At 44.5% G+C, this 26,671-nt stretch overlaps 1 protein-coding gene across 1 annotated transcript in view; it reads right to left on the bottom strand.

The window, feature by feature from the left end:
• The window catches only part of ADSS2 (adenylosuccinate synthase 2), an 888,588-nt gene that overhangs the window by 177,858 nt on the left and 684,059 nt on the right, over positions 1-26,671 (bottom strand). Inside the window, exon 10 of the mRNA XM_069607967.1 lies at positions 15,933-16,057. Within this exon, the coding sequence (XP_069464068.1) occupies positions 15,933-16,057 (125 nt within the window). The remainder of the gene's footprint in view (positions 1-15,932; positions 16,058-26,671) is intronic.

Below are 26,671 nucleotides of genomic sequence, written 5' to 3'. Positions count from 1 at the left end.
TTTTGTACAGCAGAGAGTTTACATATAATTTATTAAGGTCTATGCCCTCCTGGAAATCTGAAAATGTTGATTGTGTGAAAAGCATTCTAGTTATCTGGATATTGTTGCCCTCCTTTTATATACGAATAATGCCAGGCAGATTCCATACCAATTATCCCTTGCAGGCCAAGTAAATGATAATACAATGTTGCTCTCCACTTATAGGGTAATGTTAGCAATGCTAAAGTAGGAGACACTGAGCATGACATTTGCCCCCTCAAAATCCTTAGAGGGCAAATTCATATTTGAGTGTTATAATGTATTAACATGCAAAGGGGGCTCTTCAAAGTGCGTGTGTGACATATGAACAAAGAATAGGAAACACGGGATAATTTACACATCCTAGTAGCCTGCTTACATACAGTCAGTATCCGATATTTGAGCTGACACGTGGGTTACACAGTGTGGGTAATGCTTTTGCTAAGGCACCATGAGTAACAGAATTTCTTGTGCTTGAACGTCATTGATATTATAACATAAAACAAGACTTGTGTCTAAGTCTGGTAACCTTTTGCGAAGCTAAGGTAGGCAGAGTCAAGGTTGTCTGGTAATATCTGAATGGGGTCTGAGGCGGAGTTAGAGTCAGGAGTCATGGGTGGGGAGGGAAGATAATTTGGTTAATTTGTGCAGGCATATCTTACGTTATATATCCTGTTCATGGAGCAACTTTTTCATTGCCCTACTATGTTGCAACTTTTTGCAACATAGTAGGGCAATGTAAATATGCTAGACCAGAATTTCAAGAATAGTTAGTGTAATTTAGCATCATTTTGAGAGAAAACACACTTTAGACACCTGCTGTGGCTTGTGCCTTATTAATTATTTTTAAACAGGTGGAATTGTCTGTGTGCGCTGCAAAAATTCTTCTGAGCAGCACCCAGAAGGAAGCTGGGCATGCGCACAGCTCAGAGGGAACATTGAAGATGACCCACAGCGGCAGCTGGCTGAAGCTGTGTAGCTGCAATCACCATATTGTGCACGTCCTGGGGGCCTTTTGGTCCTGCCAGAGGAGACACAGCCCACAGGGTGGTCGCCGAGAGAGCCTGCCGAAAGCGAAATCAGCAGAGGAGCACAGAGGGGAGGTTGGAGTGCACCCGGGCCTGGCGACTAAAGCTCATGGTGTGGCAAGCAGCAGAATAGAGGAGCGCTCAGGGGGAGGGGGGCCCTGGAGGCACAGGACGGGTGGGGTACCGGCAGAGCAAGAGGAGTTCACCGCGATTGGTGAGTACTTCCTCCTCCTGAGGGGGTAGGGGGGAGTCGGGGTCCCTGGAGCGGGGGCAGGGGGCCCGATCGATCGTGGAGCAAGCTACCCTTGGAGTGGCACGGTGGGGAGGCCGGAGTGTGCTCTGGACCCAGCTGGCCATAACTGCAGACCGAACAGCAACAGCGCAGAGGAGTGCCTTGGCAACAGTGGACCCCAGAGACAGTGGCGGAGGGAGGAAGCATTCTGATGGACGGAGTCCACCGCACCTGTTGAGTTTTCCCTCTCAGTGGCGGGTTGGGGGCCTGACCATAATAGCATCAACTCTCAGTAGAGGCGCGGGCCTCGTAGACTGTAGCTCCCGGTGTCGAGGCCAATGAATAGCTGTGAGGAGGAGCGGTGCAAGGGGCCAAAGCACAGAGAACTGGGGCGGCAGTCTCAAGGACTCCAGAAGCACACCTCTCAAGTCACCTGCTTTTGGCGGGTACAATCCGCTGACGAAACTGTTCCCTCACCCCCCAAACACTCCACCTGCCCATTCTCTTCTGGGGACTCTCATCTGCCTACAGCCGACTTGTGTGTTTTCACCCGCCCTTCTGACTCGAGAGGCTGCAACTAATGCTTGGTGACCACCACATGGGAAGTTGAGGGAACCCGCAAGTAGTGCCAATTATGCCCGGACTGGTGGCATGGGAAGGAGGTCTGGCAACCATTCACTGGTTGAGACAGAGAGAGAGGAGCCAGGCACAGCAATAACTCTCTCTCTGCAAATGGAGGTGAACGAACGCGTGGGTGATGCAGTGCAGGGGACCCTGAAAGGCAACCCGACATCAGGCGGTCCTTTGCTGGTGGGCGGTGCGGGAGAAAGGGAAGCATGCTGATAGGAGAGGCCCCCCACTGCAATATGGCAAAGGAAAAAAGCAAGAAAGCTTTGCAGCAGAATAAGATAGACCAGTTTGCAGTCCACAGTCTTGCTGCTGCGCGGCCTGCCACACAGAGCGCCCCCAATATAGAGCTTCCGGTGCAGGACTCCGCTATTTCGCTCACCGACATCATGGGAGCCATTGCCGAGTCTCTGTCCGCTGTAGAGGAGAAGATTGATGGGCTGTCATTGGAGGTCTCTTTTGTACAACAGGACTTCCGCAAGCTGTCCTCGAGGTTAGGGGAGGCTGAGCAGCGAATATCAGACACAGAAGATGCAGTGAAGAAGATGGAGAAGCAACTAACACTGTTATCCCAGAAACTCAAGCCCCTAGAGAGCCGGGCGGAAGACACTGAGGGGAGGTCGAGGCGGAATAACCTCTGCATCCTGGTGCTGCCGGAGAAAGCGGAAGGGCCTAGCATGGAACTCCTCCTGGAGCAGTGGCTCAGGGATCTTTTGGCGCCGAAGAAACTTTCCAACGTCTTTTCAGTAGAGAGGGCCCATAGGGTGCCAGTGGGCAGACCTGTGAAGGAAGCCCACCAACGCATTGTCATTGCAAGGCTCTTGAACTAGAGAGACAGGGATTCTCCACTGCAGAGGGCAGGGGCAAATGGTCTGATCACGTTTAATGGCTCCTGCATTGGATTCTTCCCAGACTACACAAGGGAAGTGCATCGGGCACGACAGTCCTTCGATTCAATTAGACATAAGCTGCTCACCAGCTGGCATCAAGTTTGCCCTCTTCTTCCCCTTGAAACTGAAAGTGTACTACGGGGCGAAGGTGCTCCTCTTCAGCACCCCACACCCTAAGTCCTTAGCTAATTACCTGGACACAGACACCAGAGAGGATTTTATGGAGATCCCAAAGAGGATCCCTTTTTATTTCTAAAAACACAAAGTTTCTTAAACATTTCTACTGCCCTTACTAACATCCCCCTGATGCAAGTTCTGTTTATATGGGGCATCTGCTACGTCGGCTCACCCATACTTTTAGTGGTCTTGGGGACCCATAGTGTGAGTCATGAGTTACAGACCCCTTCCCTTAATCCCAGTAGCACCCACATAGAATGTGAGGCCAGAAAATGGCCTCTGTGGGTGGTCTCCCTACCTAGGCGGCCCCTCACACCAGGGTACATCCCAACTACACCCTTATACATACCATCCACTTACAACCTACATAGCATATACCCTGCTTAACATTCCCTCTAAGTAATCCCCCACTCTATCCCCTGCTTAACAGTTCTATTCTATACATGTATACACTAACAAACACCATATAAAACATATACAACATTATGTCACAACGAGGGTGACTGCTGCAGTCAGTCATCCCATTCACAGTACCTGTGGTGCTCTCCCTTGTGGTGGTTGCTGTCCCCTTATGGAGCTGGGCTGTAGGGGACCTGGCCCCGCTTTTCTGGGGCCTGTTCCCACTGGTTGTTTTTCATGGGTGTCCCCGTCCACCACATGGGGCCACTCACGCACCCGTGGCCTGTGCTCTTTTCAAGGTCTTTGGGCAGCCCAAATGCCCGCGTGGGGGTACACCCATCGCTGCCTCGACTTGCAGCTACTTTCCACCTTAAGGGAGGCCCCCATAGGTTGGGTGGGCACCCACACTCACTGCTGCTCCTGCGGCCCTTCCAAATCTTCAGGGTGGGCCCTATAGGCTGGTGGCTCACCCTCAATCACCACTGCACCCTGCAGCCACTTTATAGTATTCGGGCGGTCTTGCTGATGTGGGGACTGCCAGTATCACCATGTGCCCCCGGATACCATCTTTACTTTAGGCGACGTCCCTTGTGATGTGGGGACGCCGCTGCGGCACTGTGTTGTAACTAGGTGACATTCCCATGACAGCAGGGACGCCACCATGGCTCACCGCTGCGCGCCCACGGCCCGCTACTCTTATGGCCTGCCCCCTCTGCAATGGGTCACCGAGACGCAGGGTGTAGCCCACCGGAGCTTCACCTGTATCCTCATAGCATTCCTTGGCTTTTCTCCCCCTTAGCTGCAATGACGCGGCAGCCCGGGACTTTCAGCTTCATGCTCTTCACTGAAGGGGCAGAGCAGGCTTTCCAGCACCTCACCTGGCAGATGCAGCCAGCGAGGACTTTCTCAAAGGGCCGCCTTGCCAGCCACCAGGCAAGCTAACTTAGGGCCAAGCCAGCTGCCTGGTTTGGGACGCCCTCTCATGCAGCCCAGACTGGGCAGTTCGTGTTTGCCCCACACATGCTGTCTGGGCCCTTTACACATCTGGGCCCGTCCGGTCTGGCCTTCGGGCAGGCCAACTGCTGCCATGGCCCTGTGGGCAGCCCCTGACACATAGCCCGGTGAGACAGACACAGACACACACACACACACACACCCCCCCCCCCACCCCCCCCCCCAACTTAATGGCTTTATGCCTTGCGGAGGCTGCTTGAGACGGAGCCCTTCCTCCAAAGAGATATTTTCTTTTTGTTTTCTCCCCCCCTCTGTTTTTATTTTCTTCTCGCCCTTCTTCTGTGGCTTCTTCTTTCTTTCTCCTTTTTCTAACTGTTTTTTCAACTGTCATTCTCCTTTCAAAATCCCCTTTGGATTCTTTTCTCCCCTGTGCAGCCCATTTTTGGGCAGGGGAGTTCTGTTCCTTTGTTCTTTCCTTTTCTTTTTCTCAACATTCTATCCAGCCGCATCACATGGTGGGCTGGATGGATTAATCCAAACACATAAATAAAACACACACAATACATTGAATAGAACTTTTATTGAACCCTGATGTGTATGTATTTATTTTGAGGCTTTCCTTTAGGAGAGAAACATGTAGCTTTTACTAGCCGGGCCTTTTCGTGGGACAGAGGACCCATTAGTACAAGTAATCCAGGACAATTAATACAAGAAAATCCAGGTAATTAGTTTTATAGACAACCAAGAAGTACACATCCCCAGAGACAAGAAACCTGTCATTCAATAATCATGCTACCCATAAGACAATCTACTTTTGGGAAGCCGTCTAATGCTCGGGGTAGAGGCAGTCATATCAGCAGAGAGAGTTGCAAAACGCCATCAAGACCCTCCAGCACGAGCCAAGTAGACAGGCAGCACTGAGACAGCAAGACACACCGAACAGAGACAAGCCAGACAACAGGCTGATGCAGTTGTCAGATGCTCGGCGTAAAGGGGCAACCAGGATAGCAGTGGAAAACCATATTCAAAATGTAATTACTTTGTAGCCCAGGTACATCAGCTTGTTTCACATAAAACCGAGTTGAACATGAAAACGATATCACATTCTCAGCACTTTCAACCCTTTCAGGTCAAAATTCTTACCAATGCATAATGGCGACTACACAATTAAAAGCCGTTTCCATGGAGTTTGTCAACCTACAAAACTACTTGCATTTTCTTCTATGAAACAGATTTGATTTTTACATTTTTGTATTTTGTCAAAAATGATATTGTCCTGAGCATTCGGGCATGTGGTTTTAAGCAAACTGCGATCGATCGTAAAATCATTTCCTATGCACCTTACCTTAGTTTTCCGCACTTTTACACATGCGAAATCAATAAGCGGGGCGCAGCCATCTTGTGCTAATCTTATCCGTGGATCTATCACCCTAAGCTCAAGTGCCCCAGTGGCACTAAATCATATCACCTGCCCCTGAAGCTGACATCACTAGATGCGTACGGCCCATTTCACAACGTGAATGAACGTCTAACGTCTTGCGTCAACGTTCTTTGAGTACCAGCTTACGACGTGTCTCCATGGAAATGGCAGGACACCTCTTTCCTCAATAAGTATAAACAGACTGCTTCTCATAAGAAAACAGAGTTGCTTTTTCAATCGTTTCACTGTTTTTTTTGTATAGTCTGTGACTCGTTTCTGCTCTGTTCAGCTATTTTCGTTGCTCGGAGCCTGTGCAAACAGATAATTGTACTAGCATTATCAATTTTAATTTTGTCATATAATGGCAATAATACAGCCCTACCAGTACGATGCCCGGAGTATTTCGAGGCAGAATTACTTGATAAAGAAAGATCCCGAAACGATGGTGCATTGGATGACAGTTGGGAAGACGAATCACTGAATCCAGAGCCAGAGCCCAGTCGCATGGAAGACGTTTCCACCTGGTGTACCTGCAATCGGTGCAAGGCCATGCCAACCAAGGAGGAGAGAGATAACGCTAGATGCTTGGCCTACATATCGGAAGAAGACACACCGCCGCTTTGCGTTACCGAGCTGCATGACTTCAGGGCAGCCTGCCTCACATGGTCAGTGTTGAGGATTATGATGGTGCTTATGCACGAACTTCGCGCAACATTTCGCCGTCACAATCCAAGTAACGAGTAAGTGTACTCTAGATTTGATGTCACTTAGACCACTGAGGCCACTAACATTTCTTGTTTGTCTCCTATATTGTCGTAACTTTGATCTATCACTGCCAAATGAATGTAGTCTGGCAATTCAATACATTTCTCGCGCTTTTGGGAAATCGTAGTGGTCATCTTATGTGTCTTTCAATTTCAACTAAGAAACAATATTTCTCTGTGCCCCAAACATTATGGATTGGATGGGTGTTCACTTTTGTAATGTGTCTACACTTTAAAGCCCAAGCTGATTGATCCATGAAGTAACATTTGTGCGGGCAACTATGCCACAGAATACAGGATGCATTTTCAACTAAGGTTTGTACACTGATCAGGTTCATTTGAATACAGTATGTAGATTTCTCTTCCTTCCACCGGTGGTACAGGCTGGTGGCCTATCGTTTGTTTACATGGTGGCTTATTGGGAGGCTTGGATACCGTATTCGACGAGTAATACCCGCCTGTGCTGTTGGAGTCATTCGCACCAAATTCCCCAGTGACAGCAGACAGTACAAGGGATTTTCCCACACTGTGCTGCAAACCGAAGTATACAATGTGCAGTATATTTGTGCCATCAACATCAGCAACAAAATAAAATACAAAAGAGCATTCATGAATAGTTGTTTCAATTTTTCACTGAATCAAGGTCACGCTAACTTGTTTATGAGGGACATGAAATAATGGTTGGAGCCCTTTTACGCTCACCTCCTCTGCAACAATCCATCCCCCCTCCATTTTAAACGGGCAAGGTGGCAAACACCATGTACACTTCAAAGGTATCTTCCGCACAGAGGTCATTGTACACACCGCCTCCCCAGATCCTGTGTCTCCAAGTTCCCCAGAAGCAGACCACGCCAGAAACATGTCACACATTCACATACACACCCACTTTTCTAATCCTTTATAAACCCCTTGATATTTATCCAGAGAACATCTTTGAGCACCGGAAGTCAACTCTTGATCGTGCTACCTGTTCTCCCTGCTACTAACTCCCCTGCTTGCTGAATCCAATAGTTTGTTAGTCAAGGTACGGGCAGGTCACCTTTTAACTTCACTATATTCATCTCAAAATGTCTATCTATTTCGACCGAATGTACCCAGTAGTCTAATGTTCATTCATCTCAATGACTTTAGCATTGTCTAATGTTTCAAGTGTTCTGATCTCGATATATAGTACTTGTTATCATTGTCAATTGTAATAGAATCGCATCTTTCTTGGACCATGTCTATAAGCATGTTTTCTTTTGAAGCATTAAAGTGCATTCAACGGACGAGTAACAAGTTACGATTAGCGTCATATCAATCAATTCTGTATGTATGTAGTATTCGACTACGATACACAGGTTTTGCTTCTTTGAACAAAACAAACGTGGAATAGAAAACTGTGATATACTTCCATCAATCCCATACATTCAGTACAATTTTTTTTGTAATTTTTTATACTTTTTTAATACAGTTCTTATCGTTTTGTCAAGAATGCCTGCTTGTATGTTTTGGGTTGCAGTTCTAGGAGCCATGTAAAAAGTCAAGGCACAATCCTGCATACATTCCCGAAGGATATTCATTTAATAAGAAGAAGGGTCCGACATGGTTTTGCAGTGGACAGCCCAGGCTGTCTTTGGAGACTTGAGGGCCAATCGATTCCAGATCTGCAGCCTGCACTTTAGCCAGGATATGTACGACGAATCGACGAACACAAAAAGGGTCGAGCCAGAATGTTTCATAAATTGCTTCCAAATGCAATTCCAACTCTATTGATGCACACACTGCCTCTGGTGAGTCACAGATGATGAATTAGCAGTAGGCGTTCGGGTACTGAACAGGTAACTCCATGAATGGATTGGTGCTTCCGGTATAAATGTGTCTTACTAAAGTTTGCATATTTACCAGATTGTATTACATTTTAACTATGCCACATTTTATTACACATCTGTCCCTAGTTTATGGAGCCTCAAATGAAGTAATTATGACCATGGAAAACAATGTCATAGTGCCCTTCACAAGAAGCATAATGTTTTTGTAATCGGTTGCTTGATGTGTCCATTTATTTTAAGAAAGCATACTGATGGAAGCACAGACCCTCGAAAGTGACGAAACCACTGACGCGTCCAGTATACCAATGGTGAGCCCTACAGACTTGCAGAAGTTTATATTCTGGACAGTTGCATTTTACCTACATATCTAAAGCAAATCTAATTTTCCCTTTTACCACTTCATGACAATGCACTGAAAATGAAGGAGCAAGATTCTGCATCCATTTGTTTTCACGAGTCAACTACAACTTCAAGCGCTTAGCAGGTAATTTTATTTCACTTTTCCTTTACGAGAATGTATTATGCTTGGAATTTCCAATAATATGAAAATGTTCATGTATCCTGTTGGTTGTTTACACTAGGTGTCATTTATGGGTTCCTCTTTATATGTACCATTGTCTGCATCCCATTGTCTCTGTTCCATTTTGTTGTTTTCATCCGTACTAAAACAAGTACTGTGTTACAGGGGGGTGATGATACTTCGACTACAATAACATCGTCCTTTGAAGCTGGTCCAGAGTATGAGGTATGCGTACTAACAGTTACATTGAAGGAAAGAAATTAAATCCTACATTGGATACTATTAGACAGTGAAATGCATATAAATGTGAAGTGTTTCAAACTTTTCACATTTCAGTTCTAACGTTACACTTCCTCCATAACGGAGAATATATTGCAAAATGTTCGAGGGCAACATTACAATCAGTATGTTTTGCACAGTGATCTCTGATCAAGTACACTTGCCATCAATCAGGTGAAATTCGAAATGTATATTTTGACTAAATGACGTGCACTGTTAGCGAGGTTATGTGTGTAAGCGATGTGTGCAATGAAAGATTTTAATCTTTCATTGCACACTTTAAAAAAAAAGATTTAAAGTATATGATTGACTTTTGTTTTTTTAATGAATATTCTATTCTTCAAGGAATGTACACACAGTGTGGAATTAGAAGAGGAGGCATATGAATCAGAGGTGGTGGATCAGCTTGCTGGTGCGGTCGTTACAGAGAAGACCACGGTTTCACAGAAAATCAAGAAAACAAGGGTAACTAGCAAACAATTTCGTTTTCTAGAATTGTTTTGGGCTGGTGTTTTCTTCATAACATGTTTTTTGTATTTAAAGTGCTGTCTACTGTATGTGTACTATACACTGAACATGTTTTTACAACCCATCTCCTAGAGGCCCAGAAGGAAAAGAAGTATAAAGACTCAGACAACAAATGAAACCAAAGATGTCACTTGCCTAACAGATTTCACCATGGAGCAACTACTATTTGAGGCGCAGCGTGGTCCATTCAATAAGCAGACTTGTGATGCTTGTGCGCAATGGCCTGAAACTGAATGCAATGTGACCGGCAAAGCCAGCAAAGTGTTCTTAGGCCATTGCTACAATGTGAGAACGCTACAAGATGAAACTGAATATAATGAAGATGCTTTGGAATTCCTTGCAGACCACTTAACACAATCTACACCCGCAAAAAAAGGTCCATCCAATAAACCATCGACGTTGATGGTTCCTCCAATTCGTATGCAAATAACACAAGCTGAACTAACAGAGACTGAAGCTTCTATGCAATTGACCGAGGAACTTGCCAAAGATCTCGACTACAGTTTTCTAGTTTAGCCGATTTGTCGACCACAGTTGAGTCACAAACCACAATCATGCAGGACGATTGGCTAATAAAGGAGCAGAAATACATTGTATTCGACAGCTGCCTGGTAGAGATAATACAGATGCTGAAATGTGTCCATACATTGAGGGAGAAAATATGCGAGCAGCCATTGGTGCACGTGTCTCGTGAACTACAAGACACTAACCTTAAAATCCAAGCCAGCTGTGTCCACCTCCATGATACATTTTCATGGTCTGCTCAACCGATGCTGGGCAAAGCGCCAGCTGGAAATCTATTTTGTTCAGCAGCTTTACTTTTTAGTGGCTCGACTTTTAGTAAGTTGTCCAGTTTCTGTCAATTTGTGGGAGTTCAGTTCCTTGCTCAGCCGCAGTACTACAAATATCAAAGAGAATTCTTATTCCCCGCTATTAGTTAAGCCTGGAAAATTGAACAAATGTCCATTGAAAGCATGTTCTCAGGCAAACGGTTCAGGCTAGCTGGCAACAGACAGTGTAAGAGCCCTGGATTTTCAGCAAAGTACTGCACATACCACTTTCAAGACATGGAAACAAAAAAATTGTGAGTTCGGAGATCGTGCATGTGTCCCAATGAAAATCTTCTGAGGCCATACAGAAACATGGTTTCATAAAATCCCTGGAACATCTTCAATGGAGGGGAATGCAAGTAGACCTCATAGCCACTGACAGACATGTTTCAATAGCCAAGGCTATGCGAGAGCAGTTTGCAAACATTAGTCATCAATTTGATGTATGGCACATTGCCAAATCAGTCAATAAAAAAATTACAGCTGCTGGTAAAAAGAAGCATTCGGAAAATATTTTACAGTGGTCTCAGTCTTTCAGCAACCATCTTTCGTAGAGCTCCAAAACGTGTGATGGGTCTGTGGAAATTCTACTTGAAAAATGGCACTCATTAATGCACCACTGTTCCAATGTTCACTCATGGAGAGAATGCCAACATTTTCACCAATGTGCACATGGACCTTTATCGGAGGAGCAGCCACGCAAGAAGTGTTTGGTTCCATCTTCACCTCCACACAAAGCTCTTGAGAAGTTGTGTTTGATAAAACTCTTTCAAGAGACCTAAATGGACTCTCAGAATTCTGTCACACTGGAGATTTGGAAGTGTTCCACAATATGTGCCTAAAGTACAGACCCAAAAAGTTGTATTTCGGCATAGAATATGTGCAAGCTCAGACATTACTAGCAGTATTAGCGCATAACAAGAACATAGGGAGAGAACAATCGAGAACTGCAGGAAACTTTGGGATGCTTTGTTACACACTGGCCTTTGCAAAACGAAGCAAACAATGGGTGGCCAAGCCAATATACCAGGAAATGGAATTCAAGTTTGTGAAAGATCTCACTTTGACTGTGTTGGACATGCATACTCATGGAATCGATCTGGATTTTGATCCTAGGACACATACATTGCCACAAAACATTGCAAACGTGCCCTGTCCACCTAAAGCGAATCTCGTTTAACAGTTGACTTCCCCGTATAAATGATTTGCAGCAGTGTTCGTACATGAACAATGCAATGCTATTAAACTCAAATTTCAAAGTATTAAGAAGTATTTAATTATGCACATTTAATACGGTTTATAATTCATTAATTTATATCTTGAACGATAACATGCATGTCTGTGGTTGCTTGGTGTCTGTAAAGCTCGACATAGGTGGCCAAAGCGTCCAAATTGTCTTTTCAAATGTATCCTCTTTGTCAAATTTTTTTTGCAAGAAGTGCCTTTGTAGGATGCAATACAGTGTAACTCTGTTTTGCCCCCTCATGCGTTCGCCCCGCTCTTGTGGGTCCTAGACTGATCAGGGCACGGGAGGGTCAGATGGATATCAGCATGAAAGGAACTTCACGGTCTGAGCTGGTGGGCTCAGGCCAGGCAGGGTGTAGGTTGTTAGTGCACGGGAAGTTCAGTGGAGATGAACGGGCACTTGGATTTATGACTTGTCAGTGTCTTATCTGCAGAGCACATTCCTCTCTAACAGGATGCGGGCAGACGTGGCGAGGGCATGGGGTGGGCTGGCTGAGCTAAGCGCTGGGGATGGGAGCGTTGCATTTGTACAAAGAGAGATGGATTCTCGGGCATAGTAGAAAGATGTCATTGGGCCTATTTCAAAATGGTTTTCACGTTATCTGTTTTACTTAGCCTAAGTGTGACTGTTCTCCCCAAAAAATTAAATCACTAGCACTATTGATGATTAAAAAAGTATTCAGGATAGCGCGGCATTGGTGGATGCTCACAAACAATTTGTTTATTTTTCGAACATATTTCAAATGCAATGTTGGTCGTCCGGCGGGCTAATCGCTCCCATGGAGTGAAGGTCACTTTGTTTGATGTTGCTTGTGGGGAGTTGTACAGTATGTTTTTGATTTGTGGCTTTCCTTCACAAAAACAAAAGTTACCAGGCATACACGCTCAAAACAAGGTTCAATTGTTGTTCGACCTTGGAAGAAAGGGAGGATTCGCTATGGATTGAAGGACGGAAGTTGTGGAACACCCAAAAAAATGATAAGGTTCACTATTTTAAAACTTGACATTGGAACATTTATTTTCATTCTATGAAAAACGTTGTTCTGAGCGGACACTGGCCTGATCACGAGTTGGGCGTTACCGCCGGCGGTAATAGCCCTACCGCTGAACTCCCCGGCGCTAATAGCGCCGGATCACGAGTTCGGTGGTAAAGTAATTCACCAGTCCCCATTGAGCCCATTCGGGAATGCCCCATTCCCCATTGGTCTCAATGGGGAATTTTCGCGCTCTTACCGCCGGCGGATTTCCCGCTGGCGGTAATAGCGCACATTTTTGGCGGATTTCCCCCAGCTCAGAGCTGGGGCGAAATCCGCCGAAGCCCTGATTCGGCGGACCCTTAAATCCGGCGGTATTAGCGCTACCGCCGGATTTAAGGGTTACCGCCAAAGTCGTGATCAGGCCCTTTGTGTTATGCCGAGATAATGGAAATACCAAATATCATGTAAGTTTGACTGAAGATGAGTTTATACATAGACTAACGATTAAAAGTTTCATTTTCTGGCCGGTATGGCTTACTTACATTGTTATGGGTTGTTGGTTGGGACATATTGTGACGACACGTAAACACAACCTCTATGCAAGCTAGTGATATCTAAACCACTTTGTCCCATGGCATATCAGTGTGTGCAATCAACGTTGTATTATTGGGTAGCAGGCACCCCTCTCTAGAAAGAACATGGCATGATAACCCGATATGTGTTTTTTTTTACACTTTGAGTGTCCGCAGCCATCGCCTTTAGCTCAATGTAGCTTTCACAGAAGGGAAATATCGATTTGCATATTTGTCTTTATCATGGGCATGGGCAGTCCAGCACCGAAATGCTAAGGCAATTCCCTTCTCAACTAGAGTACCTACAGCAACCCCATACATGTGTTTCAGCCTTGTTGTGCCTCATCACTGAGGTGGAGCTGCGCCTCTCTGAGCACAGTGAGCATGGAGTCCACGTCTGGGCTCCCCCAGGTTCCACCAACCGCAGGTTTGTTGCTAATAATCTGTTATAATGCCGTCTATGTGGTGTTCAAATTTTTCTGTCAGCTTTCGCATCCCATTGGGAGCTAAACATACACCACAGCGCTAACCTCTCAAGCACATCGTAGACTCCAACCTTTCCCTGAGGTTTTCCGTGTGTTTCCATTGTTTGTGGTTTGTGTTGGTTATTAGGTTTCACCCGGTGTAGAATCATTTGAATACAGAATGGCTACTGAAATATATTTTTTATATGTTTTCTACACAGCTACATTCTTCCTTTCTGCGAAAGTCATCGTTTCCAGATGCCGAATGACGGTTTCTTCAAACAGCAATGGCAGATACGCCTAAATGGATGGATGTCGATTACACTGATGTGGGACGATCGCCCGGGAACGATATGCACTTTGGCGGTACCAGCTAAGGAGTAAGGAGTAACCTGTCATCGTTTACTGTGGTCTAACAAGAAGCTGATGCCAAAGCCTTGAGAATGAAGGTGCTTCGAATACGTATCTTCTCTCGAAAGGACCACTGAGTGCCTCATGATAAAGTTTTGATGCTGTAACCCAAGGACATTCAAAACTTGGTGTTAAATGAAAATCTGCGGATGTTCTCAGAGTGTTTATTGTGAAATAAAAGAACATTATAAATTACAGAGGATTCATTTTTCTTTTAAAAATAGTGTTTTCTATTCCGATTTGGGTCGCGCTGTGCTGTGAGAGGATGTGATTGTTGAATTTCCGGGTTCTGTGACAAGTGACATTAAAGATGTAGGTGATGACTGAGCGCGTTTGGCTATGCTGCCCAATAACGTCATGAAAGTAGGTGGAGAATGTCGCTAGGAATAGGGATGTCAGCTTCAGGGGCGGGTGATATGATTTAGTGCCGCTGGGGCACTTGAGCTTAGGGCGATCGATCCACGGATAAGATTAGCACTAGATGGCCAGGTCCCGCTCGTTGATTTCGCATGTGTAAAAGTGCGGAAAACTAAGGTAAGGAGCATAGGAAATGTTTTTACGATCGATCACAGTTTGCTTAAAACCACATGCCCGAACGCTCGGGACAATACGATTTTTGAGCACACTATTCCTTTAAGCACAAACCTAGTTGGCGAGCAATGGAGCAATGTACAAGGTAATTATAATACTCATCAGGGCGAATACTCTCCTAATAAACCATACAAGCGGTGTGATAAAAAGTGGTCATTCAGTTACCACAATTTATTTGGCAGTAGCGGAATTACAGCATTTTTTACCACACCGCCAAATTCTGAGTTTGACCTTTAAGGGGAGGATTTACAACCAGCATCATACTCGAAGCAAATCTTTCACTTAAGTTAAAAAAACAAACAAACACTTGCAGTAATTCCGCCAACATCCCTTTTGAGTCTTATTGATTCGGAAAATGGGGATTTATAACTCCCCTTTCACCATTTGGAATCCTGTGGTAAGCCCACGGGATCTATGGGGTTAACAGTAAACTGTTTTAGCAGTAATTCGACAGACTTACTGCTGAATTACCACAAAATTCGTAATGAGGCAATTGTGAGAGTACCTTCCCACTAATGCCAATTCCCTGTAAAATGCCCATATAACAGAAACATAGAATGGCTTTGTCAATGTTTGCAATAATAATATGGAATGCAGACGAGTGAGGTCTTAGGGCCTCGTTACGGCTTTAGTGGTCAATCAGATTTACTGCCTAACTCGTTTATCGTTATCGCCACTCTGTCCCGAAACATTAACACTGAATTATTTGTGGTGGTATGGTGGTGTACAGTTCCATTTTTAGAGTCCATTGAAACCTATGGGGTTTTGGGTGGATTTACTGTGTGCCGTAATACTGTGTGGTAAATACACCCTCTTTGGAGGTAAAGTGGAGAATTCACCTCCAGCATTTTTCTGGAGGAGAATACTCCACTTTACTGCCAAACTTAGAATTCCACGGTACGGTAAAAGTGGCAGTTATTTTGTTACCATCAAAAAAGTGGCCATAACCAAATTACTGCACCGCCAAACTTGTAAAGAGGCCCTAAATCTTTGTACTCTTTGTTATGTTTTGTGCCTCGGAACCAAACGGGACTGACATTTATTCTGCTCTTTAGTGCTGCTAGTGCTGCTTTATCTTGGACATGAGCTTCATACTGTGACACTGTTGCTCCAAATGAACAGAGATTAGAAACTGGAATTCTTGCAGCAACATGTTTAGTCTGTAATCCGACAGTCACCATTGCAAACTACTCACGCAGTAAAACCATTAATCATGTGGGCATATCTGAGCAAGACCAGATCAAGCCAGCCGCATCTTCTTTTTCTACCAGTTGTAACTCCAACTTCATGACCACGGGTCTGCAGTATTTCTCCAATTTCCTAATAAAAAAGTTGTTTCTGTTAATTTTACAATATACAAATGGAGAGGTTATACACAAATAACATACAGTAAGCACATTTTAAATGTATCAAATATTTTATGTAAAGTATAATAAGCATTGTGACAAGGTCATCTGTTCTTTTGTTCATTGCCTCTAGCGGAAACCTGAGGAATATCGGGGGTGGGAGTAGGTGCATAAGAAGACACTTGCTCTGTGATGCCACCCCTGGAAGCAGTATATGGTAGATGCACCAGAGCTCCCCAAGTGCCTACTTGGTGAGATCAGGGATGCAGACAGCACCTAGCATGGTGACAGGACCCCATGTAGACATAGAGGCAGTTGTTTCATAAACGGTAAGGATATGGCTTTTGCCATAATCCCCAGACCTAGAACCAGCTTCCCATGGAGAAACCACAGAGTGAACAGGCCCCAGACTTTTTACAGGTGCACTATTAGCAAGCAATTAGTCAGTGTCCATGCGTCCCGGCCTCGGGTAAATGCACTGAGTGGGAGAGCGCAGACAGCGTACGCTAGGTGCTTAAGCTCCATTATGGGCTCCGACTAGAGTCTAGCAGAAATTGTATGGCAGTCACTGAAAATCCCACACTGCTATTTTGAACCACAAATCTAATGAGGAAACAGGACCACGCTTGAGAGCCCTCATTATTTGTCAATCCCTCTATCAACGGGTGCATAGAGTGAGACGGAATGCTTTTGACTGTGTGGGGGATAGGACAGCATTCCTGATAGAGCGTGATGAAAGATTTAGGAGAGAAAGACCAGGGAGAACAGGAGTGAAGAGGCAAGCCAAGAGTTGAGCTGCAAGAGTGAAGCAGAAAGGAGAAAAATCAGGAGTTGCATCTGAGTTGCTCCAGACATGGGGAGCAAGAAGGGGTGTTGGCTAAGAAAGCAGAGAGTAAAAGTTACAAAAAATTAATTGGGCTTTTATATTGTGCTTCAGGCCAGAGCCTAGCCTCTAAGCGTGGGATTGGGTATCAAACCCATGCAGTTCTATATTGTCTTGCTTCCAAGACAAGCATGTTTCCCCTGAGCTATGCTCCAAGCCGACTAAGCATGGGAGAAGACCGGTTGATGGGACAGATTAGGCAGAAAGACCTCCTGACCTGTGTTCAGAAACTGCTGGGGAGAATACTCAAATCTCTGAGGAAAGCTAGTTAGGAGCTATAGTCTAGACCTGGCCGGAATAGGGAGGCCACCAACCCAACTACAGAAACCTTGCTGAAACATAGCAAAGCTAGCTTTGAGCTATAGTTCAGGCCCTGGTGGGAGTAGTGAGGCCACAAGCTAAATGAACAATGTTTTGCCAAGGCTTGAAACCCAGATGGGAGGAGTACATTATACCGGCAAATACCAGGTAAGGAGAGTATACTACCAGTGTTGCTTATCCAGAAACCACTAGTGCACGGGGGCTACTAGACATGTCTTGTGCAGGTAGCTGTTCTGAGGTTGTCACCTCCTCATTCCTGGACCAAAACATCCATTCAGACTACGCCAAGCATTAGGACTGAGCCAAGACAAAAACCACAACAAGGAAAAAGAACCCAAAGACCCAATCCATGATAAGAACACTAGCCCCATGACATAAGCATGCAAACATCCTGAGACACCGAGTGACTTGCTGAACATGGACTGTCTTGGGCAGATGTCTGGGAGTTTTCTTTCAGATTTGAGTATGAATTGGCTTTGTACCTCTGGTCTTTTAGAGAGGGGAACTTTACACAACATTTTCATTAATCCTCTGTTCCTGCAGTGACCATTCTAGAATGATCTCCTATTGAGTTGCCTACCCTTCCATCCTGCAAATCCACCAGAGACATCTGGAATAAATACTGTTCTTGGAGGACATGTGGGAGACTTCCTGATTAGGACTTTTACTTTGAAACTCTTGTCCTTTAGCTTAAGCTCTTTTGAGGGATTTTGTTAATTCACTTTCTCTGCATTATGTAGTTGAGATGCATACATGGAGTTATTTCCCTTTATGTTAGGTTATCCTCTAACTCCGTCCGAGACATATGTAGGCCATAGATCGGATGTGCAAACAACTGAACTCCCCTTCCTCTCATCCAAGTGGATTTATTTGGCGTGAACATTTCATTTGGGCAGGGAAAACTTTAGGAAAGATCTATGGCACTGGCCGAGAAAGCAGGCTCAATTGTTTTTGGTGGGTGAGTGAACACTACTAGCTAAGGTAGCTAACCCTCGAACACTGGGCAGGAACAGTGGTCAGAGGGAAGACGTTGAGAACACAAAGGATATAGCATACTGATGAATTGAGGGAACACAAAGGCAAAAGAGGTTTTTTTAGACCCACGTGCCCCTGAAGCCAGAGGTGCCACCATGGGGAATGCATTCGCCCTCTCCGGGTTAAAAAGGTTTTCTGGATGTCATGGAAGTGATCTAGTAGAAAAAGTGGAATGACTACTTACTTCAGTGGAGGCTCGGTTGAAATCATTGGAAGGACACATCACTGTGAGTGAACAGGAACAAAGGATGATGGTACTTTTTTTATACTTGGAAAAACAGCTAACTAATGGAGGGGCTCATCTTCAGAGCATAATGGAGATCAAAGAACGCATGGTGTAGAAAGCTTTTGACAAGCAACTTATGTAAGGTCCTTCGCATTTCAGAACAGATGTACCTGTCCAGGTTATGTTCACCTTTGCAGTCAATCCTGGATTTGGCTATGGGTTCATGGGAAGATGGCCCACCATTTCAAATTCATAAAGCTCATTGCCTCTCATCCTGGACAACGCAATCATCAATGAAAAACCAGATTGATGAGATTAGGAATGAAGGAAATCTGCCCTGCTTCTCCTCTCGGACCTCTCTGCGGCCTTCGACCTGGTTGACCATATAATTCTTTGCAACCACCTCACCTCAGCAGCAGCATTTTCAACTGAAGCGACATCCTGGATGGCATCCTTCTTGGAAGGCCGCGTGATTAAAGTCTTCTCTGAGAACGCCAGTGCCCCTGCGCACCAATCAGCTGCGGTGTCCCACAAGGCTCATGCATCTCTCCGACATTATACAATATATTCACAAAACCCCTTTTCAACCTCCTGGATACATGTGGCATCACATACACCAACTACGCTGATGACACGCAAATTCTACTGCCCCTCTCTGGCAACTACTCAAATGACGCAGCAACCTTGAGCTCAATCAATTCAACTATTCAAGCCTGGATGGCAAATCATGGCCTCTGTCTGAACAAAACGACCGAGCTCCTTCTGGTAGGCCTGTCCAGTGTCCTTAAAACAACTTGACCCCAAATACCTAGCCTTTGAGATTGATAGAACCAGGATTCCAGTCTCTCCAGCAGTAAAGACTCTTGGGGTCAACCTCGATGCAACCCTCTCCCTGTCTCGCCAAGTAAATGCTATTGCCTTCTCTGCGGCATATGCAACCAAATTGTTAAATGCCGCCAGACCTTTCCTCTCCACAGAGAACTGCCTAACCATCGCCCACACGGTAGTCAGCGCTAGACTGGACTACTGCAATGTGCTTTTTGCTGGCATGTATCTATACAACATTCAGAAGCTACAGACTATTCAAAATAATGCACTACAGGCAGCTTTGAACATTCCCAGGTCAGAACACATGTCTGCAGCAAGGACAGCAGCTCACTGACTTCCCATTCGAGAGAGAATCACCTTTAAAACACTCTCAATCACACACAGATGCCTTTCTAAAACGATCCGCCCTACCTAGTCAACAAAATCACTGGGAATTCATCCAGACCCACCTGCAGTCACAGACTAGCTCAACCTAGGTTAAAACGATCAAAAGCAGGGGCAGGGGTGCGGGCGAGCTTCCCAGTCATTGTGGCAAAACAATGGAACTCTCCACCTCTTGCTCTCAGAAGTGAAAAATCATACTGGACTTTCCGAAGAGCCCTTAAAACCTGGCTCTTTGCCTGATCAGCCACCCCCTCTAGACCAGAGCCTGTATCCTATGAACCTCCCCGTAACTGTGTATATTGTACAATTTTTGTTAACTATGCATATACCATGTACTCTCTGACCGTAACGTAATATACTGCTGTCTCAGGCCAACTGCCAAAGGAAACATGTAAATTGATGTAAGCAACAGCGCCTAGATGCCTAAGGGTTTATTTGTGCTCTACAAATGTAAAAAAATAAAGAATGACACTAATGGAGGAACAGTGGTGTTGGTCTTAAGCGATTCTTATGTGCAGGAGGAACTGTTGAGCAAAGCGGGCAGTTTCAAATCACTTGCAATGGATGGACACAGTACTCTCCTCTTTCTGGGCTTGAAGGCCACCTTCCTGGGTAAAAGACTAGGAATGTTGATGATCCACAAGTCCATGATGTAGTTAGATTTAGCGTCCTCAATTAGGTATCTGGACAAAATTATGGTTTTTGATTGAGGGCAGCGTTATGTCTTTTTATAGCTGGAGGATGCAAGACCCTCTCAAGAAGTTGGCCCAAGGGCAGACATCAGGTGCTATACAGGCTCCAATTTGAATGCTGTGATATGTGCTGGCTTTTTATTCTTGTTCCTGGTTCTATTATTTAAAGCTGTTAGAGGGTCGACCCATTTGCAATTTAGTCAACTTGAGGGTTGGTGGCAGGTGTTGTGTTACCCAAACATTACTTAGGCCATTACCTAAATGGGTATTCCTTTTCTGTTTCTTTTTGCAGACATTTGGACACAAACATAGTGTCGGGTTGCCACAAACATTCACTCAACCTATTTTTCTAGCCATACTTTTTTCTTAGCCCCCTCAACCCCACCCCCCCCCCCCCCCGACTCCCCAAAACATCCTCCTTCACTTCTTTTAAAAGTGGTTGAGGTATGTTTGTTCTTCTGTGAAGAGATTGGGGCTTTACCCATATCGTGAGAATGTAGGCTGTGGTTTTGGTTGTAACACCCAAAGTGTTTTTCTGTATTAATGTGAAGGCATAATAAAAATATGTTGAAAATAAATCTACAAGGTTAAAGGATAGTGAAATAACGTAATTCACTATGTTTATGTAATCCGAGGAAGTAAGGATTTACACACAAATAAAATCACCCTTAATATACGCCTAGGAAATCAGAGAGGAGATGAGAGTGCTGAATCGTAGTTACTCACACCTATGACAAGGTGGGTGTCAATAATTTTTAGAAGGGGTGCTTATAGGGGAGGTGTGCACGTTAGAGAGCCACCAAATAGTGAATGTGGGAACCATTGCAAATCCCTATCATGGCAATGCAAATGTTTTCACAGTCCAAATGCCAATAGTAAACCTCCTACCACCTTCTCTGCTTCAGAGACCCATACTTGGAAGGGCACCAATGTAAAAGGACAGTGAGGTATTTCGGGAGCTTTACTAGCTCAATCAGGTATTAAGTCTATCAGGCGACCACGTGCAACCTAATTTGTTCTCTAAATGTTCTGAATATTAATGTCAAAACAGGCAGAGATGGCCCATCGGGAGCCAGATAGCGAACACCAACCTTTCATGTACAACTAGTGTACAACTAGTGGCATTGTGATTCACAAATAGAGCAGCAACTTCTCAGCCAAACTGCCCCCGCCCCCATCACTGACAGTCTCTGCCAACATAGAGAATAACCTTAAACTCAGATTGCACCCAGGACTGATCATATAACAGAAGCCATACTTGTTGTCAGACCAAAACGTTTATTCTAGTTCCCTAGTACTTGTGATTTTCCCTGGACTGTTTTAACTGTCGTTTCTTTGCCGAGTCCCCATCAGGGATGTAAATCCTGAATTTGCCCTTGAGAGACCCTGATCCTCTCAGAGTTACCATCTCCTAAACCTACCCTTTTTCTTGTGCAAGACTTCTCACTTCCCTGGATGTTTGTGCCACCACCACACCTTGGTTTGTGCCAGCCTTTTTGATTTATAGTGTTTATCAGAGCTGCTCAATGATGCAAGGACTCTAGGAATGTGATTAAACACATTTTATTCAAATCTTAGATTACTTGAGAAAAGGTTTGGGTAAATGCAGACAGGGTCTATGAAAATATCTACAAATAAAAGAGTATTTAAAGTATGACTAGAATGTGTGACAAAGCACCCTGTCCGGTGATAATGGCAGGGGACACTCGCATGTCACCTGGGATTGACAATGGCCCTTTAGGGGCTAGCTTAGAGATAGGGCCTTACCTTATCAACCCTCGTGATAATTCTAACCTGGAGCAAGACGTGGCAGAAGTGGTCTGCCGTGGCTGGCGAGAAAGTCTGTTTACTGTATATACTGTGGTGGAGGAGGTGCTTCTGAGGAGGAAATCCTGCTCATTTTGCTAAAAGGTACGATATACAAATGCCTATATACGCACACCAATTGAAAGTTGAGTAACCGACGTTTAGGTTAGAATAAGATGTACAAATGCTTAGGGTGCAGGGGAGGAATACATACTCTGACACAGAGTCTAAAATATACAAAATACAAAAGCAGTGGCTAAGGGAGGTCTCAGTCATTACCTAAGAGTCAAAAAGAAAGCATCTCTGCAATCTCCGGTAAGTAATGCAATCACAGAATTAAAAAAATAATCTTATCTCTGGGAGAGCGTACAAGCTGTTCATATTTAAGTCAACACACTTCAGTAGACTCTGTTACATAAGCCTACCTATGGACTAGAGTAGGGGCGCCGGTTACCACTGTGCAGGGAGTTTGTGACAAAATAGTTTGAAACGAGATGGCCAGTCACGTGAGACTCCAAGTGACCCACTATATATGTAAAGCTAGCACCCTCCGTACCGTCAACAACTAGAACATTGTGAAGCAACGCAGTACGGAGGTACTATGATGAGAAAGTCATTGAATGCGGTGTATGCTGAGAATATAGCGGACGTTAAGGAAAAGAAATCACGTGTCACGTGAAAAAAAGACATCACCTTCTATATGTGTTGGAAAATGTGCCCACATACTCGCGGCATGAGGTACATTACTAAACTCCATATAGGACAACGAAAAGTGTCCTATCGACATGGTGTTAGATCGTTATCAATCGAGAGTCACGTGAAGAAACACTTTACCCTCTGTGTGTTGGCAAAAACATCCATGCAAGCACGGCACAAGGTACATAACTCTAATTCTTATAGACCGACGGAAAGCGTCCTGTCATCATGGTGATAGATTGCTATTGATCACACGCTCCGGTCCCATTTGCTCCAATGCACACGTGTTGATTACCAAAGCACACTCACGGTGATCAATGGGTAAATCGGCATGGATACACGCAGACACCGTGATAAAGTCAAGGGACTAAGAGGTACATTCAGTAAAGTCCTCTCATGTAAGAGAGAGAGAGATGATTCTAATGAGTACTGGTTAAAATTCTAGGGCCAAATGTTGGGAAAACACATACCACACTGGCTCAGGAGGATACAAACACATATCTGATGCGTGTCTTAACCCATATTGAAGTGTGTTAAAGGGACTTATATGTGATGCACAGGGCAAGCAGGAACGTTCTCAACTTTCTAGAGAAGGGCGTAAAGTGTATTCCTGATGAATCACTCATGAACTCGAACTTCCTAAGGATAACTAATGTCAAAACAAATAAAAAGACAATTGGAAAATGGAGATCCACGACAGTTGGTCAACTGTTAAAAGGGAAAGAGATTCTTAAACAATTTAATGAAAAGTCTTCATTTAGACCTTTAGGATGAACTTTATCCAAGAGGTCAATCCAATACATCTCTCTCTGAGAGAGTAATGTATTGTAGTCGCCACCTCAAGGTGGTTTTCACACAACTTCCAAAATATTGAACTGTATTTGAGCAATAGAATGTTATGGTCCAAAGTGTCTGGCCACTGGGGATTTAACATTATTGGAGCGGATGTAAGACTTATGTTCGGTCCAGCCTTCACGGGCTGACCGTGCTGTTTGACCTATATATAAAAGCCCACAGGGGCATTTTATACTATAGATAACTCCTGTCCTGCAGGTAGCGAAATCTTTCAATATTTATTTTTTGCCTGTTTGAGGATGCATAATATGGTTGCCTTTGGTTATGTTGTTACAGTGGCTGCATGATAAACAGGGAAATGTCCCCTTTTCTTTTAAGTCAATACTGTTTGGTCTTGTCTGGGTCCCCTTTCCGCTTTCACTAATCTATCTCGAAGATTTGTGCCACGTTTGTACACCATCATGGGAGGTTTTGGGAATAGCTTCAAGAGAGTAGGATCATGGTGGAGGATAGGCCAGTTTCTATGAATAATCTTCTTGATATGATAACTCTATCTAGAGTACTTGGAGATGCGTAAAATGGAGCTCACCTCCTTCTTGGATTTGGGGGTGAGTAGTTGCTCTGTGGGAATAAGGGCAGCTCTAGCGTGGGCCTCTTGCACAACTTTCTCCGGGTAGCCTCTGTTGGTAAATCTCTCTGATAATGTAATACATCCGGTTGAGAAATATTCAGGGTCTGAGATGATTCTTTTTAAACGTAAAATTTGGCTATAGGGTGAGCTCTCCATCATGGCTTTAGGGTGAAAGCTTGCAAAATGTTGTTCACATCAGTTGGTTTGTGATATAGGGAGGTCTTGATTCTGTTATTCACGATGGTCAACTGTACATCAAGAAAATGTAGAGTAGGATCTCCGATATCTAATCCAAATTTAATGCATGGATGCACGCTGTTTAAATATCTGAAGAAATCTTCAAGTTCAAATTTAGACCCACAACAAATACCAAAGATATCGTCGATATATCTTTTCCAAACAATTATCTCAGGTTTATCCAGTACATGCATTTTTTCGAAGGCATACATAAAGATGTTCGCGTAAGCAGGGGCCATCGCAGACCCAATGGAGGTTCCAGAAACCTGGCCATAGAATCTGCGTTGGTACCTGAAAAAGCTGATGGGCCCATCAGGGGCTAGCCTAAATTCTCACACCTAAATAATCAAAACGTTCATCTTGTTCTATTATCTTATCATCAATCCTAATTTGAAAGGAGACCCTCTTCCCACCTTTTGGCTTGATAACCATCGACTTCGTCTTAGCCGTGTTAACGCTAAAACCCAACTCCCTAGATTTCCTTAGGAAGCTAGCAAGGAATCCCTTTAGGAACTGCAGTGATGTGGCTATTAGGACAGCATTGTACATTTATAGGTGTTGTAAGGAACTCATGGCGACAACAGTAAAGACAGGCACAAATTATCACAGTTTAATGGGGGTTATTGAACAATAAATGCAGGATGGAAAAACGCCTAACCTAAACATAAATCTGAGGTGGGAGCAAGCATTGACCATCAAATGAAAAATAAGGCAGTCCTAGTGGTGCTGTGTCAAAGTAAAAGGCCCTATGCTAAGAAAAACCTATTGCCAATTTTTTACATTTAATTATAGAAAGAGTGTGGGATAGAGTTTCAATAAAGAAAATAAGTGTTCCAAATAATAAGTCAGGGTGTGATTGTCTGGGGTCTGCCTTACCCACGTTTTTAGTACAGGACAAGGTGGGACCTTGGTGCACAGCGCACACTCAAGCTTTCTCAGCACAAGTCAACAGTTCCATTCCATCTAGCACAGTACACGCTCGAGCTTTCTCAGCACGAGCCGACAGTTCCGTTCCAGCTATCAGGTTCTTCGAGTGTAAAGTCTCTTTGCATTAAAAAGTCTCTTGTCTTAGAGGCCTGATGTATCCAACAAACAAACAAACAAACAAACAAACAAACAAACAAACAAACAAAAGGTTCTTTTAAACAGTTCACGTTGGGTGATGGGTTCACCCCTGGGTCCCCCTCTTCCGGACGCCAACCCCTCACGTATAGTATTCAACCAATCAATTGAACAGTTCCTTTCTCAATGAAGTTTGGGTGATTACTTTTCACCCCTGGATCTCCCTCGACCGGGAACGGACCAACTTGAGAAGGGAGACAATTCACTTCCCCCTCATCTTCCAATACATCTTACTTTCACGACTAATGTCTTTTTAAACAGCACTTCAGGCTTCATCTCCGATTGTCGGCTTCCCTCTTCTGGGTTCATGCTCTCCAGATTTTACGGACAGTTTACTCTGTCAAATCACTGTTCATAGGGACTTCAGACGTCTCGTTAGCACCCGTCTGCAGTTTTCACTCTTGCTAACTTTTGCAACACTCTGTTCAAGGGCTCACTTTCTCAAGCGCGATTAGTTTCCCTTTCTTTCACAATCATCTGTGGGTCAAAGACTTTCGACGGTACAGAGGATTTTACAAGACCCTGTATGACCACTTTGACCTCTTTTCACCTCTTCCCAAGGGCTTCTGGTTCCTGTAGTTTCTACCATCGGGTAATCGCCCAGAGTTGCTTGCCTGAGCACCCACATGGTGCCAGCCTCCTCTATTGCTGGTTTTCCCTTTCGTTCCTCGATCGTTTCTTTAAAAGTTCAAATTAGCCGTTGGCTACTTTTCGTTCAATACTGTTTGGTTTCTTATCGATTCGCCCCTCGCCTCACCGGTTGCGATGAACCGCTTGCCTTTCTTTATCCTTAGAGTCAAGGTTGGTACCACCGAGACCAGCGTCCTTCCCCGGCTTGATTATGATCGGAGGATTGCCTTGTGTACCGTAGACATCTGCTGCAACACACGCTGGCTATTGTTTGCAGTCTTAAGTGTCCATCAGCTGAGGTT

Source organism: Ambystoma mexicanum, chromosome 4q (genome assembly GCF_040938575.1).
Source record: "Ambystoma mexicanum isolate Mex_15411 chromosome 4q, UKY_AmexF1_1, whole genome shotgun sequence".
NCBI lineage: Eukaryota > Metazoa > Chordata > Amphibia > Caudata > Ambystomatidae > Ambystoma > Ambystoma mexicanum.
This window is presented reverse-complemented; position numbering and strand designations above follow the sequence as displayed.